General features: G+C 36.9%; 2 protein-coding genes across 3 annotated transcripts in view; both read left to right on the forward strand.

Annotated features, from left to right (window-relative positions):
* TMEM167A (transmembrane protein 167A) overlaps window positions 1-16934 on the forward strand; it is an 857923-nt gene that overhangs the window by 220987 nt on the left and 620002 nt on the right. The window lies entirely within an intron of this gene.
* Window positions 5724-16934, forward strand: part of HAPLN1 (hyaluronan and proteoglycan link protein 1) — a 35768-nt gene continuing 24557 nt past the window's right edge. Inside the window, exons 1-2 of one of the 2 annotated variants that reach the window (XM_050795165.1) lie at window positions 5724-5899; window positions 6491-6616. In XM_050795165.1, coding sequence (XP_050651122.1) covers window positions 6517-6616 — 100 coding nt within the window. In that variant the 5' untranslated portion in view covers window positions 5724-5899; window positions 6491-6516. Of the gene's footprint in view, window positions 5900-6291; window positions 6617-16934 lie in introns of those variants that run through there. The other variant, XM_050795164.1, reaches the window with a different exon arrangement.

Consider the following 16934-nt stretch of genomic DNA (forward strand, 5'->3'; position numbering starts at 1 on the left):
AATTGAATTGCTACTTAAACAAGCATTATTGATATTATCCCTTTAAAAATCCATGAATTTATTTGCTAATGAGGACAGTCCTAAAATGCAACATAAGTAGAATATACAATCTGATATCTCCAGTAAGAAAAAATTAAATCATAATCGTAACAACTAACATGGAGCTTGAATATTTGGCGTCAACTCTTTTAATTGACAGATAAAAAATACTTGACCTTAAAGCAGTTGAATCACTTATTCAAGGGTCACACAGCTAAAAAGGGGTAGATGAAGAAATGAAACTAAATTCTACCTTTCCTCCGTTGTACCCATTGCCGTATTTCCCCAACTCCCCAGGATAGCTCCAATTTACATGTTACTGTTTTCCTAGTATAGTTGTAAGTAGTTATCCTACTTACTCTGTGCCTGGTTCGATGATAAATAATCCTATGACCACATCAAATATCAAATAATGTAATAAATATGAAATATAGGGAAAAGAGAAAAGAATAAATTATGTAAGAGTGGGTGAGAAAGATTTGGAGGTGATGGATGGATAAATAAAAGCAAGAAAGTAAAACAGAAAAAGCTTAGAAAGAGAATAAAAAATTTGGGGGAAAAACAGGATAGAAATAGGCTGATTTCAAAACATGGAGGAGAAAATGGAATATAAATTATTTGTACATTTAAGAATGCAGGTTTCCGAGTCATGAGGATCCTAGGTTCAGCCTCCCATGTTTTATACGCATGGTACAAATTCATGATTAAGTGAGATTTCTGAGATCTTTAATTAGAAAAGAAACCACAAGTAAATTGTGGAAACATCCACAGCTAAGTGATACTCCAAAAAGCAGTCATTTTAAATGATTTGCTCTAAATCTAAGCAGTTTCTATGCAAGTGGCTAAGGTATACTTGGAGATTCCTTTAGCAGTAACTTCAGGCATTGGCAAGCCTAATAAATATTAAACTGAAATATATGTCCTTATATCACTCAAATATGGTGGTATATATTGCCCCCATAAAAAACTGGGAAGTCTATGGTTGACTTGCTCATTTCTGTTTCTGCCACTGAATCTTTTTCTCCATACCCTGCCAAATCTTCGCAAGAAAAACTTGACATTAAACTCCATAACAAATATTGTTCATAGAGAAGCCATGTTAAGAAGTTCTTGGATCTGAGAATTGTAGTTCAGTATTCATTTTGTTGTGACATTTCATTTCTTCAAACTTAGAGGCAGTGTGCCAAATATTCACCATTTATTATACATTTGCTACTTTTTTATTGCCCTTCCTTTTATTTTTGAGTGACCTTTTCTTCCTCTTAATTGTCCTCTCTTAAAATCTCCTCTATCTTCTTCCTCTTTTCTACTCCATTTCCACCCACTTTCTACCCTTTGATAATTGAGCCCATAAGAGCAGTGTATTGGCTTCAGAGAAGAGCAGTGGGCCCAGAGTGATGCTTTGAGGGACCTGCACTGCCAGTCCTGCTGAAATCATCCAAAGTCCACAGCCAGTGTTAGATATTTCCGAGACCATCAGTAAAATGACAATTATCCTAACCTTACAGGAAATAAACCATGGCAAATAATAGTTTATAATGACAAATATATTGTTTAAATTGTTAACCTTTTGTGGATGAGAATCGTTCTGATTATACATTTTTCGCCTTAATTCTTACAAATGTAGCAACAATATAGTTTGTAAAATAAAAGGAAAATACTCAGCCATCTGCCTATTATTTTTAGAAAATGACTAATATGTTATATGCATTCCTTTCCAGTGTTTTCAAGTAACATTTTTAATTACAACACACAAACACACACACACACACGCCCTGTAGATAAAAAGAAAAATGAGGAAAAGTAGAGAGAGGAAAAATGAACATAAGCATGGCGTTATTTCCAAGAATTGGGAAGTCTCAGAAGCTCAAACCCACACCCAGAAGAAGAACGCCCAGTAATCTTAAAAACTTCGACCAGTGGGTCTCAAATTTGAGCAGGCATCAGGATCACTGAGGGGGAAGGAGACTGCTAAATGCTGATGGCTGGGCCCCACCCCCAGAGTTTCTGATTCAGTGTATCAGGGGACCAAGAATTTCCATTTTCTAGCAGTTTCCAAGTGCTGCTGCTGCTGCTGCTGGGAAGTGACTCCTGAACTCATTCCAAATAGCAGATTTATGGGAGGATTTCATCTGTCTCTGAGATGGAGATGTCCTTGATTTGCTATCTTTCTTACATTTATCCATAACAATCAATCAAGTTTGAGGCAGTCCTTACCAACTTAATAACAATACCTTAGTATTTGTGATTTGTATACTTGTTCAAGAATACTTTTAAACCAGGGAGACGTTGTCATTATTTCTATTTTGTAGGTGAAGAAATTGAGACCTGATGTACTGGTTGTGAGATCTGGAATAGAGCTCACTTTTCTTCCTTCTGATCTATGATTTTTCCTAGCTTGTCAGGTTGCCAAAGGATCATGCCCAGGGTAAGGGAACAACAGGCTGCCCATGTCCAGACTGAAAGCTCACCACAATGAAAAGGTCTTGGCTGGACATCCAGTCCATGGCATCAGAAAAGCTTTTAAGCTGACTTGGTAGCTTGAACTTTCACAGAACTATGCAATATGACAAGGAAAATTCAAGCTTGCAAGAAGCATTAAAGGGGTTGCAAGACTGGCTAGGAGAGAGCTGACAGCACTCATCAGGGGACCTGGGACAATGATAATGGTAGTTGGGAATGCGTCTCTGGGGTCACACTGCCCAGATTACCAGCTCCTTGCTGTACATGCTGCGTACCTCACCACCCTAAGACTCCACTTCTAGAACCGCAAAATGTGTCTAACAACATACTTACCTCAACTGAGTTTTTCTGAGAAATAGCAGTTCAGGAAATACATAGTGTTAGCTCTCAAGGCACATGAAGTAGCACACATGCCTTTCATTTGCTTTTATCTCCACATTACCTAACATGATCATGATAATGATAATGTAGTAGACACTTAAGAAATAGCAGTTGACCATCTTGGTATTAGACTGTTGATATTAGTATGTCTGCATTTCTATCAAACTATTACTCTTTCACATTGGATAAGGTATATTGCTTCCAAATCGTTGTTCGATTATCAAGAAAGCAGGACTGTAAAATTACATTCCTATCATCTGTCTTTGACTATGAACATAGACATTTCAGTTTGGATTCATCTTGTAGCTGGCTGCTTGAGCATCAGGGTTTGTAAGGCTGTGAAAGGAGACCTTCAATATGTGAATTGCAGGTGAACTGAGAGCACTCATTCAGGAGCTGATAATAGCTGGTTGTGTAAAAGTCCCCCAGATTGTCTAAATTTTAGCTCATATCAAAACATGCAAATTTTTACCTAATATACCTAGACATTGAGAGGAGGCATGATTACAAAATGCAAATAAGTAGGACTCGGATTTATTCACTCACATGACCACCTACTATGCCTGAGCTGTCCTTTTCTACTGGGACCAGCACACAGACCCCTGGCACAGCCCTTGACTTCAGTGACCTCAGTCTGGTGTGGAGCACCTTGTTTTGTATATCTGATGGCTCAGACACCTGAAGACTGGAACCCTAAAGTATACTTTTCTAGTTTCCTGTCTACTGGTGAGATGGTTGTTGTGCTTGCCAGGGTAGCAAAGATAATTTCCATTCTCACCTCCCTGGATTGCATTGATGCCAGCACAGGGTACTCCAAAGTATTCACTGATAGAGGCCTCTAATCACAAACTACTGCACATGTCCAACGTACTTGAATTTTTCAAAGATGGTATGTATCTATCTTTCTGTGTATCTCTGTGTATGTGTGTCTGCGTTTCTATCAAACTATTACTCTTTCACCTTGGATAAGGTATATTGCTTCCAAATCGTTATTCGATTTGGTTTTATCAAGACTTTGTCACGGTACCAGAGTGTTATAATTAATGAGGCAGGGCAAATCATGTTAAGAAAAATACCACCTGACTGCCTTCTCAATATGTAAGCCTTGGGAAAAATGTGTATGTTCATACATAGCACAAGTCAAAGTTTTAAGATCCTAGTAGTTGTAAGTTTAAAAGCTTGAATTTAAAAAGGCAACAAAAGAAATAATAAATTAAATTTGCTTGAAGGCAAATACGGACTTTGCCACTTACTAGATGTGTGCCTTCCAGCAAGATTACTGTCTGTATCCCAAGAAATGGAAATATTTGTCTCACATTATTGTTTTAAGGAATCCATGAGCCATTGCAGACAACATGCTGCCCGTAGTGCTGGCGAGCAGTAGACATTCCATGGAAAGTGTTTTTATCCTTGTTTATTCCCCGTACTCCCTCACAAGCACTCAAGATGTTTGCAATTTTCAATTAGGTTGTTGGATGGTCAGTACTTTAACGCATTGGAATGGACCCTTAGTAGTATAATTTTAAATACTATGGTATGGAATTAAAGGAGATATATAGACAGATGTGTCATATTTTTTTAAATGAATGAAATTCAAGGTGGCTGCAGTGGTAGGATGCACAACTCTAACCTAGTGTGTGTATCATATGCACCTTCCTATAAATTACACTATACATGACCACACTAATGTGAACATTAATTTAGCAAACTCTCCACTTTTGCTCATCTTGACTCCTCATCTAGAATGTCTCCTGTGTTTGATCGTTAAATGATACACCTTCTTTATACCCTCTCCTCCACAGCGCCCCCTTCTCTGATTTCTGTAAACAAGCAGAGAGCACATCACACCTCTAGTACTGTTTGTCTATTGTTTCATATTTGTGTTTACAGTTATCTCAATTATATTCCAAATTCCAAAAGGCCACCTTTATATTTGTTCACCCAAAGCACAATCCTGGGCTGAAAATAGGTAACATCTTAAACTGTAATTTTTTGGACAAAAGTTAGTGACTACAAACCACCACCACCAACAACAACAACAAAAATAAGCATTTCAAAAAAGTCCTTAGAGGAAAAAGAAAGTGAACTTCTGAAAATAAGATTAGTAAAGCAGGTAGAATTTTGAAGGTAACATTCTTGGTTTCCTGGGCAAAAAAAAATTCGCAATTTGTTTGCTTATCTACTATCTTCTTTCTGTGATATAATGAAGAAAAAGAAAGGATTTAAAGCACACGTGAAAGACTAAAGCCATCAGCTTCACAGTAGTGCAAATCTTCACAGGGGAAAGTGCAGAGATGTGTTTCAGTCTCAGAAGAGACTTGGAGAACTTCTGTGAATAAGTGAATTCGGTTCTGGAGTAGAGGCTCTCCTACAAGGACCTCCAGGAACAGACTCAGAGCTCTTTAATAAGTATTCCAGGCAGTCAGGCTTTCTTGGAAAAAACAAATTAGTGTGAGAAGCCAGTACTGTGCAATTTCAGTTTTAAAAATAGCCAGTATTGTTAAGGCTGCTGTGTGCATGAGAGAAAAAGAAGGTCCTTGTTAATTTTCATGTCGGCTTCCACATTAAAACAGAGAAGCTCCACTGAAATTCTTGCCTGGCCAAATACTGCAAAGGTTATAAGGTTCGTATCAATTAGAATCACTTTTGGTCCTTCCAATGACAAACTTTTGGGAGGGAAGAGGTTATGTCCCCTTTTAAGACATCAGTCTTTCGATAAAGGACAGGCGAGTGATGGCTCTGCCTCTTTCACTTAGGACCAGAGCTGTGCCTCCCTGTCTGTTTCAGCTTTTCATTTGCCTAATTGCCCTGGGAGGCTGGCAGGGACGTTCCTTGCAACCGTGGCTCTGCTGCCTGCAGAGACCCTACCTGGCACTCTAAGTTGGTGCGTCAGCATTTTAGGTTGAAATGAATGAAAAATCAATCAGGATGACTGCAGTGGTAGCGTGCACAACTCTAACCTAGTTTGTTCATAATTGTCAACTATTCACCATAGACCCAAGCAGTATTTAAGATGGTAAGTGAATCTCTAACAAATGTGCTGCTTCTGCTTAATCGGGCACTTTTCTTTTGTCCTCTTTTCTATTTGGAACGAGCAAGTCTAACCTGCTTAGGAAGCCACATGTAAAATGAATGATGATGTCAAGTTTCATGCAAATATTATCTGCTCTGGCTTCAGATTCAATTTCTAATTAGACCAAGTGATAAATACTCATATAGAGACATAACACATTGCTGTTTTATTAACTTGTGTTGCAAATTCAGAGGCTTAAATTTTTTTAAGGGTCTGTTTATGTTTTTGCCACATCTCTTTGTTACTTGCTGTAATTCTCTGTATCAAAACTACAGTGTTTTAAATTTCTAGATTTACAGTTCTGCAAAGATAGAGTTAAACACTATTTGGACTCTGGCTGCATGATGGTAGCTGGAACTGTTCAAAGCTGCCGTCTTCAGCTCTCAAAGGCAGCTACAGTAACTTTCTGAAAAGATTGGGTTAAATATTTTTACAGACCCATTCTATGATGATAAGGCGGTAATAAGTTGTGCAGTGCAACACTCCAAAGGGCTCCAAATCTCACAAGCCTCTTTGTATGTGATGCTCTCGCAGTGAAGAAGATTCTTTGGGCTATAAAGATGAAGAGTCTACTTCTTCTGGTGCTGATTTCAATCTGCTGGGCTGATCATCTTTCAGACAACTACACTCTGGATCACGACAGAGTTATTCACCTCCAAGGTAAGGAAACACAGCTTCTCTTACCAAAGCCTAATTAATTTCAAGTGACTTAGAGTTGAGATGCTGGGCTAGTGTTTCTTAATTTTAGTTCTGCTGCATTGGCTTTTTCTTTCCCTTTCTGCTAATTGGCAAATGTGTTCCCTGCCTTTTGAGCACTATTGCATTACAGTAGAGTTAAGAATTGGGGACAATTAAAGTTGAGTAGCTTAAGAATGTCCAGCTGCAGTGAGTTGGTGTAATCGTTCAAGGCTGTCAAGTGCAGTTGCTATCTTCAGGTAAAATGGAGGGCATAGAGTTCATTTAAATGCAAGTCAGAGAGAGAAAATAGGAAGTAAAACTTAGGATATAAGGTCATTCTGTTACAGTAACTGTTTAATCATTAAGAGAAACAGTATAGATAAAATGAAAATTAGACAAGCTATTGTCCAGGAAAAAAGTACTTTACCCTCTTATAATCTGCTTCAGTAAAGCTTTAGCTCCTATAGACCAATACATTGCCCCTCCACATTTCTGTTCAGCGCAGCTGAACCCTAAGCCTGAGAGCTGTAGCAAGATTTGAGGCTGCAGTACAATGCAGCTATTTCCTCAGTCCCAGCTTCAGATGAGGGACATCCTGCATTAAGAAAGCTGAGACTTATGCAATAAGAGGAACAGTTCTCTCCTTGCCCTTGGATGCTGAATAATTTAAAAAGGAATTATAGAACTTAACAGTTTAAGCAGATGATGATAATTTTAGATAAACTCAATCGGGGTACCAGAGGCATGATAAGTTTGCCAAAAGACATAAAACTCTAAGTTATATCTTCAAGGTCAAAAGCGTAGCCTCAGTAAACTGCATTCACTGTGAAAAGTATGACTTGTGAAGGTCAAATGATAGTGTAAATCTGTCTAGAAGTATTTTCCTGTACGTATTATGACTACCAAAATAGAATTCTGAATTTGTCTATGTCCAGCTATTTTAGACACATCTCTTTTAGTTGTGTTTGCTTCCAACAGATTTATTTTTTTCTCTGTTGAACTGAGAAAAGAAATTGTAATCATAAATTTTACTCTGCAAGCTGCTGACTCAGCTGTTTCTGTGATATATAGTAGAATCAGAGCTGTTTCCCAAAGACCATATGATATTTACACGTAGAAATTTCTAATAAGGAATAATACCCTTTTACCTTCTAGTGACAGAATTCAATTCAGCCAAAATAGTAATACCTAGTCATTATTAATAATGCCAGTTTTATATCCAATGCAATAGAAACTTAAGCCGTGGTTTCAAGTTATTAGATGACAGATACCAAGGGTGTATTATAAACTGTGTACAAACCATTTAATCAAAATTGCACTCAGAGTATGAGACCAGTATTTTTAAAATGTACTAACATTTGAAAAATTACTCCTATAAGTCATACTCAAGTTATCTCAGGCAGGAAAACTTCTGTTACTCCAGCCTTTCCATTCCCATCTCCTCTGCTGAAATTTAGTGCAAAGGGATTTCTGACCCAGAATATCAGGATCATCCAGATTATTTGCATACACTGTCCACATTTTTAAAAAGGCTTGATAGTCCACTTCATTTTAATTGTAAATTCATATTCTTAGAAAGTGCAGGCTTGCCTCGAAGAGTTGCTAAAGAGCTTTCAAGTAATAGAACTGTATTTGGCTTGTGGAAATTTAATGCTGAAATGTGATTTGAGTCATAGGATTATGATATTATGCCCATAAACCAAATACCTGTTCTCATTACTTTTTTCCCAACAATTTTTTATGATAGCATTCAGATTGAATTTTCAAATCCCATAGTTCTTCAGAGAAACTGCTTCCAAGTGACCTTCTGTAATTCCAGTTGTCTTTTACAATGCAAAAATAAATCAGATGGCACAAGAATCAACAAAGTAGATTACTTACTTGCTTCGTTGCTTACTTGAAATACTGCATATTTTCTTGTATTTAAAACTTTTATTTATCAAACATAGCCCAGAAGGAATTTTAGGGAGCTGAAATCCTCACGAATTTTTTGAAGAATTTAGTCAGATGATTAAATTAGCTATCTCAATCTCAGATTCTTGAATGGTGCTGATAAGCAGTATGAGCTTCTGTTAGTGACAGAAAATAGTTGAAAATTCACGTTACTGTAAAAACATCTTTACTCTCTCCTGTTTTTGATTAAATTTCTATTTTATAGATACCAAGTTCCCAAGGTCTGAACAATATTGGGAAAATAGTGCAAATCATCCTCAAATTCTTCTTGGCTGCCTTGATACAGATGCTCAACATTTTAATGATACATTTTTGAGTTCCACGTGTATGAGTTAGTTAATTATTTTTCTGAAGGCCTCCTCATAATGTTGTTGGGAGAGGTTTTATAGATATATAGACACACAAAAAAAGTTTAATCTGGATATTACAAAGAGAGAGAGAGAGAAACAGAGAGAAGGGGAAAAAAGCAGATGACCAGTAAAGAAAATAGCAAGTGTAGACCCCTATGCAAAGTGTTTCTAGTGAAAAACATTTCTCTGGTAATGAAAAAAATCTCTCCCAGCTTCCCATGGAAAAAGACTTAGCTTTAGATAAAAAGTTCACATGCACTAATCCATTTCCTTTCATTTTTCATTGAAATAATTTGGTCATACAGGAAAGCAAACTTCATTTGTCCACAAAGTCTACTAAAAATATGCAATCAAGATATTAGCTTGTATATAACATACTGTCCTCAATGTAGGCAATAGTTATCTTCTCAAATACTTCTACAGGAAGAGGGGCCACTGTTAATACCCTCTCTATACTCTAAACTAATGGATTTTGTTCCTCATGTCACAATGTGGCTACTTTACTTTTAAATCCTTTGAAACTTGAGACCATTAGGAAGAGTTTTATATGGAGTATCAAATCACACAGAAAGAATAATATTTACAATATTTGTATCAGGTCCAAAAACTTTGTGTAGCCTTTCAACTACCAGTAGAATTTCAGAGATGAAGAACACACTCTTTAAAATACAACTTTTTAGAAGACATTTATAGATAAGAGAGAAATGTTATGACCATTTGCCCATTAACCAATATACAAAGCAAAATAGATGAACATGTAACTGCTTGACTTCATCAAGGTCAGAGTCAGTGCTTCCTGCATCTGGTGTTCAAGCAGATGTCTTCTGATGACAAGTTTGAGTCTTTCCTGTAATGCCACTAGTTAGCTTAGACCTTGGAAAATTTACTTAATCTCTCCAAATCCCAGTTACCTCATCTGTAAAATTGGGCCTAATGCCTGCTTATTCCATAGAGCTTTGTGAGAATTAAATGAGAAAATATGTGGAAAGTGTTTAGTACAGTGCCTGGTTCCCAAGAGCTGATACTTATCCAGGTGGTTGTTATCATTATGTTTATTGCTTCCTCCCTGTTATGGAAAATTGATTTTTAAATAGAAAACAGACTACAAATACTGGTCAAAAAAAGTCATACTTTTCGAAGTACATTTGTTAACAGAACCATATCATCACTTTAGTTCTAATAAAGTAAACATTTTATAAGTTCTCTTCTTTGCCTTCTTTAATTTCACAATTTAAAATTTCCCCATTCATATTATTTTTATTTTTATTTTTTGAGATGGAGTCTTGCTCTCTCACCCAGGCTGGAGTACAATGGCTCAATCTTAGCTCACTGCAATCTCCACCTCCCAGGTTCAAGCAACTCTGATACTTCAGCCTCCTAAGTAGCTGGGATTACAGGTGCCTGCCACCAAGCCCTGCTAAGTTTTGTATTTTCAGTAGTGACGGGGTTTTGCAATGTTGACCAGCCTGGTAACTCCTGACCTCAGGTGATCAGCCCACTTCAGCCTCTCAAAGTGTTAGAATTACAGGCGTGAGCCACCGTGCCTAGGCTCCCCAGTCACATTAAACATTATCTGACCATTTTTACTTTCCTGGTAGAAACTAAAGCTTTCCAAACAAATAATATTTTCCCTTAATGTACTTACTATGTGAGCACAGATCCACTACTTTAAATTTTTGTAAGGAAGAACAAGAGGAAATCCCAGAAATGAAAACTGTGTCCTTCTATTTAATAAGTAAAAGTAATGGTCACTTTTGTCAACAAATAAAACAAGTAGGTTTGCTTAAAGAAGAAATTGCCAGAAGCTTGTGTCTGTAAGTAGAAGAAAATAATGTCTATCCAGAACCACTGGCAGAAGTGCACACTCCTCTCTCAGCTTCACTGTTCCTCCTCCTGCTGTGTGTCCTGAACCTGCCTCCCCTTCTTCAGATCTGGCTCAGTCCTCACGTGGACTTCCTGCTAACATGCCTCCCTCCCTCATCAGATTGTCTCTCAGCTTTATAACTAACTCCAACTATACAGCAGTGCCAGGCACATAGTGGGTGCTTAATATATGTTTGTTGATTAAGTGAGTGAGCAAATGAATGAAGAATGTAATGAGATACTTCTAAATTGTCACTACCATAATGAGCATTTGTTGAATGCTGTGACATCGCTGGCATTTAGCAGCACATGACACATTGTATGCACTTAATGAACATTAGCTAGATGACTGCTTTCACTCCGTAATGTTGGCATCAGCTATATCATAGTTCACACAATTTAAGAACTTAAAAGGACTTTGGTGGAGATGGTCTAGACCAATCCTCCAATTCACGAATGAAGAAATCAAGATTCAGAGCTTTGCATTGCTTGTCCCAGGCTACCTGGCTGATAAAAGTCTATTTATCTGGCTAACCCCATCCTTTTTGTCAAATCTGGGATCATTTCTCACCTTTTTAATGAAGTCATCCTGACTACTGCAATCTGTCACCCGCTGGTGTCCTAATCTCTCTCACCCTTCTTTTCTTTCTCTCTGTAGCAATGGCTATATACTCTACTTATTTTTATGTAATTGTTTGTCATCTGTCTCTACCACAAGAATATTGAACAGCTTTGCAAAGGCAGGAATCTTTGTCTGATGTATCCCAGTCACATAAACCCAATAACTGGCACATAGTAGGTGATCAATACATGTTTGCTAAATAAATCCAGGACCAAAATCCAGTTATTTTTTCTAATCAAGTTTTGGTTCAGCCTTTCCAAATCCCAGGAAAATATTTTCAATTGATGGAATGAGAAGCAGCAGATGAACAAGAGAATTATGAATTTGGGTAGCAAATTTTGTTTGGTCTTGTGCATGGCTCCCACATAACATGCAGCATCTGATACTCCATGAGAGTCCACCAAAGACAGGTTGCAGCAATCTTCCTCATGCATGTAGGCAGCTTTGAAGAGTATTGGATTTACATTTGGTCACTGCAATGCTATACTGTTCCTTATGTAATAATTGCAGAGTTGGGATTTGGTGGCATAAAATGTATCACAAGGAGGAGGTGAATTTAATAATGTATGATCACAAACCATCTGCACAGCCAAAGTTTTATGGAAGAACTGGATATGTGTTACTCAGTCTTAATTTTCTCTCTCCCACCTAAAACTTATTTGAACTCTCTGAGTCTGTTTGGAAAAGTTAAATCAATTTATTTTTGTCTTTTTGAGGCAGAATATCTTATTTGCAGTCACCAATGCAAAATCTACAAATACCAGGAAAAATTCTGCAAATATTTCATAAATCATAGGGGGAAATGTGTGTGTGTGTGTGTGTGTGTGTGTGTGTGTGTGTGTGTGTATTTATATATAGAGAGAGAGAGAGAAAGAGAGAGAGAGAGTTAATAATTCTGTCTAAAAACCAATAGCTATAAAACATCAGAGAATTCCATCATGGAATTATAAAAATTAGCACACCATCCATATTAGATAACTAAATCTAAAATTTCTTATCAATTTACCAGAGGGCATGAAACCAAAAATGATAATAAGAACCTACTGCATTAAACATAGACTTGCCATTCGATCAAACTTAGAATATCACCATATTAAAACAATAAATGAACTTAAAAGTAAAGAACAAAAGTATATATGTAGGAATATACATACATATGTAAAAATACTCATATATTGCACCCATGCATATACACCCATAGACAACTTATTTATTCAACAAATGTGTTAGGCACTTATGTGGAGACATTAGGAATATGATGACAAAACATACAGTGTCTGCCTTCAACAGCTTATAGTCTAGTGAGAGAGACAGTCATTACTAAGAATAAAGAGTTATTAATCATGGTAACAGAAATATATATTTTCTTACCAACTTTGCTTCTGTCAGTATGCATAATTGCTAGCCCATGTCCTAGTCTTCTTTGCATTTGTGTGTCCTTTTGAGAAAACAGAATTCAGCCATTTGCTGAACATTGGCCATCTCCATGCAAAACACTGGGTTATTCTCCGTGGAAATATAAACCATCCCTTCAGTGTGCTTACTGACAATATTATCAAGGCAACAAGCAAGCAAGAAAAAATAAAATAAGTGTTAAATGAAGGTGCAAATGTGGAGAAAAGAGTAATTAGTTACCAAACTAAAAGAGCTTACTATTTAGAACTTTGAACCATATCCATTAAATGTTTAATCACTTAATAGAGCTGAACTCATAAAATACATTTTAAGAATATTTCTAAACCTGATATTGAAAAATCTAGAATGCTGAATTCTATGTTATTCTGTGAACTATTAAAGCAGTATTGTTCTATAATATTTCCAGGTATAAAAGCTTGTATTGAATAATCTTTGCAGGTAGCAACAAATTCATACTAAACAGACATTGCTTTCCCTGTGTCATCCTTTGTGCTGTAATCAGCATAGTATGTGTGAAGCCAATGATTATTTGGAAACTCTCCCAAATACCAAGAAAATCCTATTAAATAGTAAAGGCTTTCTCTTTGGTTGCAGCTCTGCAAGAACCTTGACTCAGCTAAAGAACTAACTATAGCTTAATGGCTTAGTGTTACAGTGATTTCAACACGATGATGCTCTGATTTTACCAAATATCAATAAATAATAGTTTTAGATTCTTTATTGATTATGTTCTTTATTTTAAGTGGAAAGTGGAAAATTACCATTTTAGAAGAGTCTTTTGGAATACAAACACCAAAATGCTAACAAATTAAAATATTCAATCAAGAGGTTATCACACTAATAGTATCAAGGGGAGAAATGAAATCTTTTTAAAAGAAATATTCTTATTTCCAATGAAAACATTAAAAACATAGGAAATTATTCAAAATAAAATTACTTCAAAAATATTTTGTGTATTTTGTGTTGTCACAGTACACTAGCCCTAGACTTGTCTGCCTTCAAGAATGATTATCAAGTAGTCAGTACAAATGGTACCATTTTAATCTTGGCTTAATTCAACATGTTGGTTACTTGACTTCACTGTTAGTCAGTGACTAATCACCACATCTAAGGTGGGTGGAGTAATTTTTCACATGCTTGGGGATTGTGCTGTGGAGTGTATTGAACAAAATAAGTTAAATAAGAATTCTGCCTACCTTTTCCAAACACTGTCGACTCAAAAGAAAAACAGACATTTTGGATTTGGAAAACCCAGAAAGGCCGTAATCCATCAAGTATAAAACAAATGAAGTATGTTAGAACAAGAAGCATTTTACTACAGTCAAGAACGGAGACTCAGTAAAAAAGTAGGAACAAAGAGTCCTATCTTATTTCTAAAGAGGGATTGAAAGTTCAAATTAAAAACGCTTTGAAAATATACCCGTGAAGAGAGGAGATTTCCACTTCTAGCTGAGTCTATTTGAAATGTTGCTTCCCTCCCTGCTTTAGCTTGTTCCTGGAAAGCATTGGAAATTATGTTTGTCTTTTTGGCTCAGAGTTACCGAAGGGTAGAGAAAGAGCAGGTGAAAGGAAAGACATGTAAGTCAAAGATATGTGTAATGTAGCCTTTATACATTACAAGATATATGACACAAATATATTTTCTTTGTAGATGACTATATTTGTTCAGAATGATTTCATGATTATCTATGACTAATAATATTGCTAGCAAAAAATAATGAACACTTTTATACAAGGCTTTTTGTTCTCTTTTTTTTTTTCTTTTTGGTTTCTTCAGCACAGAGAGGTAAATTATAAAGTTTTAAATTTTCAAATTTTCTTCTCCAGTATTACATGGGTTATGAACAATTACTTCTTACTTTATCTTGAAAAATGTTGTCAATTATGCTGTCAGACTTTAAATCTGCAAAAATCTGCATATGATTATCTTTATATCCTCATTTTGCTTTGACTTTTATCACAGTCATTAACAAAGGGTCCTAATAGCTTAAAGTATTGAAGCACTGAAAAGCTGATTAGATAGTTAATGCTTCATTTAAATGTTTCTGTATAAACAGAATACCTTATTCTAAAAGATGCATATAGTAACAGCATCTTATAGACTTCCCAGAATATATTAAAATCAAAGTGTGTTCCAAAATAAAGCTTCTTGAACTTCGGCCTTTTTTCTTATAACTCATTATTTGGCTTACGTACATAATTGAATAAATAAATGAAAACAAATGTACATATAAATAATAAATATAAAAGTTCTTTTTGGCAAGGCACAGTGGCTCACATCTAAAATCTCAGCACTTTGGGAGGCCAAGGGTAGCAGATCACTTGAGTCAGGAGTTCAAGACCAGCCTGGCCAACATGGTGAAACCCCGTCTCTACTAAAAATTCGAAAATTAGCCAGACCTGGTGTCTCATGCCTGTAGCCCCAGCTGCTTGGGAGGCTGAGGCAGGATAATCACTTGAACCCAGGAGACAGAGATTGCAGAGAGCCAATATTGCGCCACTGCACTCCAGCCTGGGTGATAGAGTGAGACTCGGGCTCAAAAAAAAAAAAAAGTGTTTTTAAGGGAAAAAAGACTGTGAAAGAGCACTGAGGGGGCAGTGAGCTCAATGGCATTCATTCGCCATTGAGGACTAGTGTGGGAGGTGCTCTCTAAGCAAGGACATCAGCCTGAGATCTGAATAATGAGTGGGAGAAAGTCATATCAAAAACCAGAGGCAGAGCATTCCAGGTAGAAAAAGTAGAAAATGCAAATTCTCTGAGATTGGAATAGGCTATCAGGCCTTGGGCTTTCAAACCAAAAGAAGCCCAAGAGACTGCAGCCCGTCAGAGTGGAGGTTGTGCTTTCAGAGAGTAGGCAGGAGGCAGACCACAGTACTTTATAAGTGGTCCGGAGTACAGAGTTCAGACTTTATTCCAAAATCATTTGAAAATGTTTAAAAGGTTTGAGCAAGGGGTGACACAATATGATTTACATTTATAAAAGTCCATGTGAATAACGGATTACGGGGTGCCAAGAGTAAAGGCGAGGCTACCTTTTAGGAGGATCTTGAGAGTTCAGGTGAGAAATCATGGTGGCAGGGACCAGGATGGTAGCAGTGGAAAAGGATGGAGATGAACCAATTTGAAAAGAAAAAAAAAAGTGAAGGAAGAAACGGCAGCAATTACTGATAGATTGGATGTAGGAATTAAGGGAAACAGACACATCAAGCTCAGCTGCTAGAGTTTGGCATGAACTAAAGAATGGATGATGGAGGCATAAACTAAATTGAGAAAGACTGGGAGAACAGATTTGGGCAAGGGACAGGGGACTCAAGTTAGTTATTTGTCATTCAATATAGGACCAACAGGAAGATGAGTTTTCTAGTTTCATGCTCAGGAAGAAGTATAATGCAAGAATGTTTTGGAATCATCAGCACATAAGTGGTATTTATCACTATGGGACCAGATGAGATCACCTGGGGAGGGGGGATATGCAGACAAAGGGAAGAAGACAGACCTGGTATGAGTTTTGAAGACCCTCAATACCAACAGCTAGGATAAAGGAAAATGCAGAGGTCACATATTCACTTCCCAGAGTCTGAACCTTGATCACTGATGTGCGGAATTACTTTTCTCATACGATGTTTTAAAAATTTAAATTAGTTGCAAGCACTTGGATATAGGAGATTTTTGCATTAAAGATGCATTTCTAGCCTCTGTTGAAAAATCCTAAGGCCTGCTATTTTTCAGCTTTTGTCCTCATAGGACAGCATCACTGGGAACCTGTATCTGCTGCCTGTTTAGAACAGGGCCTGCGCTCCCCACAGTAGGTACAACCTTTTCCACTCTTTATCATCCTCACCATGCCCAGGTGCTCACTTCACTCCCCTCAGCCTTGCCCACCTGGGCATTTGTGTTTGACTTACCTTTTGTTTTGTTTCAGCACTAAACTTATTACCTGACCCACTGCACTTATTACCTGACCCACTGTAGGCTACTGACTCATGTTTGTTAGGTAAAAAAAAATCAAAGTTCCCTTTTTATCCTCTATTGCCTCTAGGATTGACTCCTGTAATGGTATTATCTTGACGTCTTCTTTACTAAGTGAAGATATTA

Source organism: Macaca thibetana, chromosome 6 (assembly GCF_024542745.1).
Source record: "Macaca thibetana thibetana isolate TM-01 chromosome 6, ASM2454274v1, whole genome shotgun sequence".
NCBI classification, from domain to species: Eukaryota; Metazoa; Chordata; class Mammalia; order Primates; family Cercopithecidae; genus Macaca; species Macaca thibetana.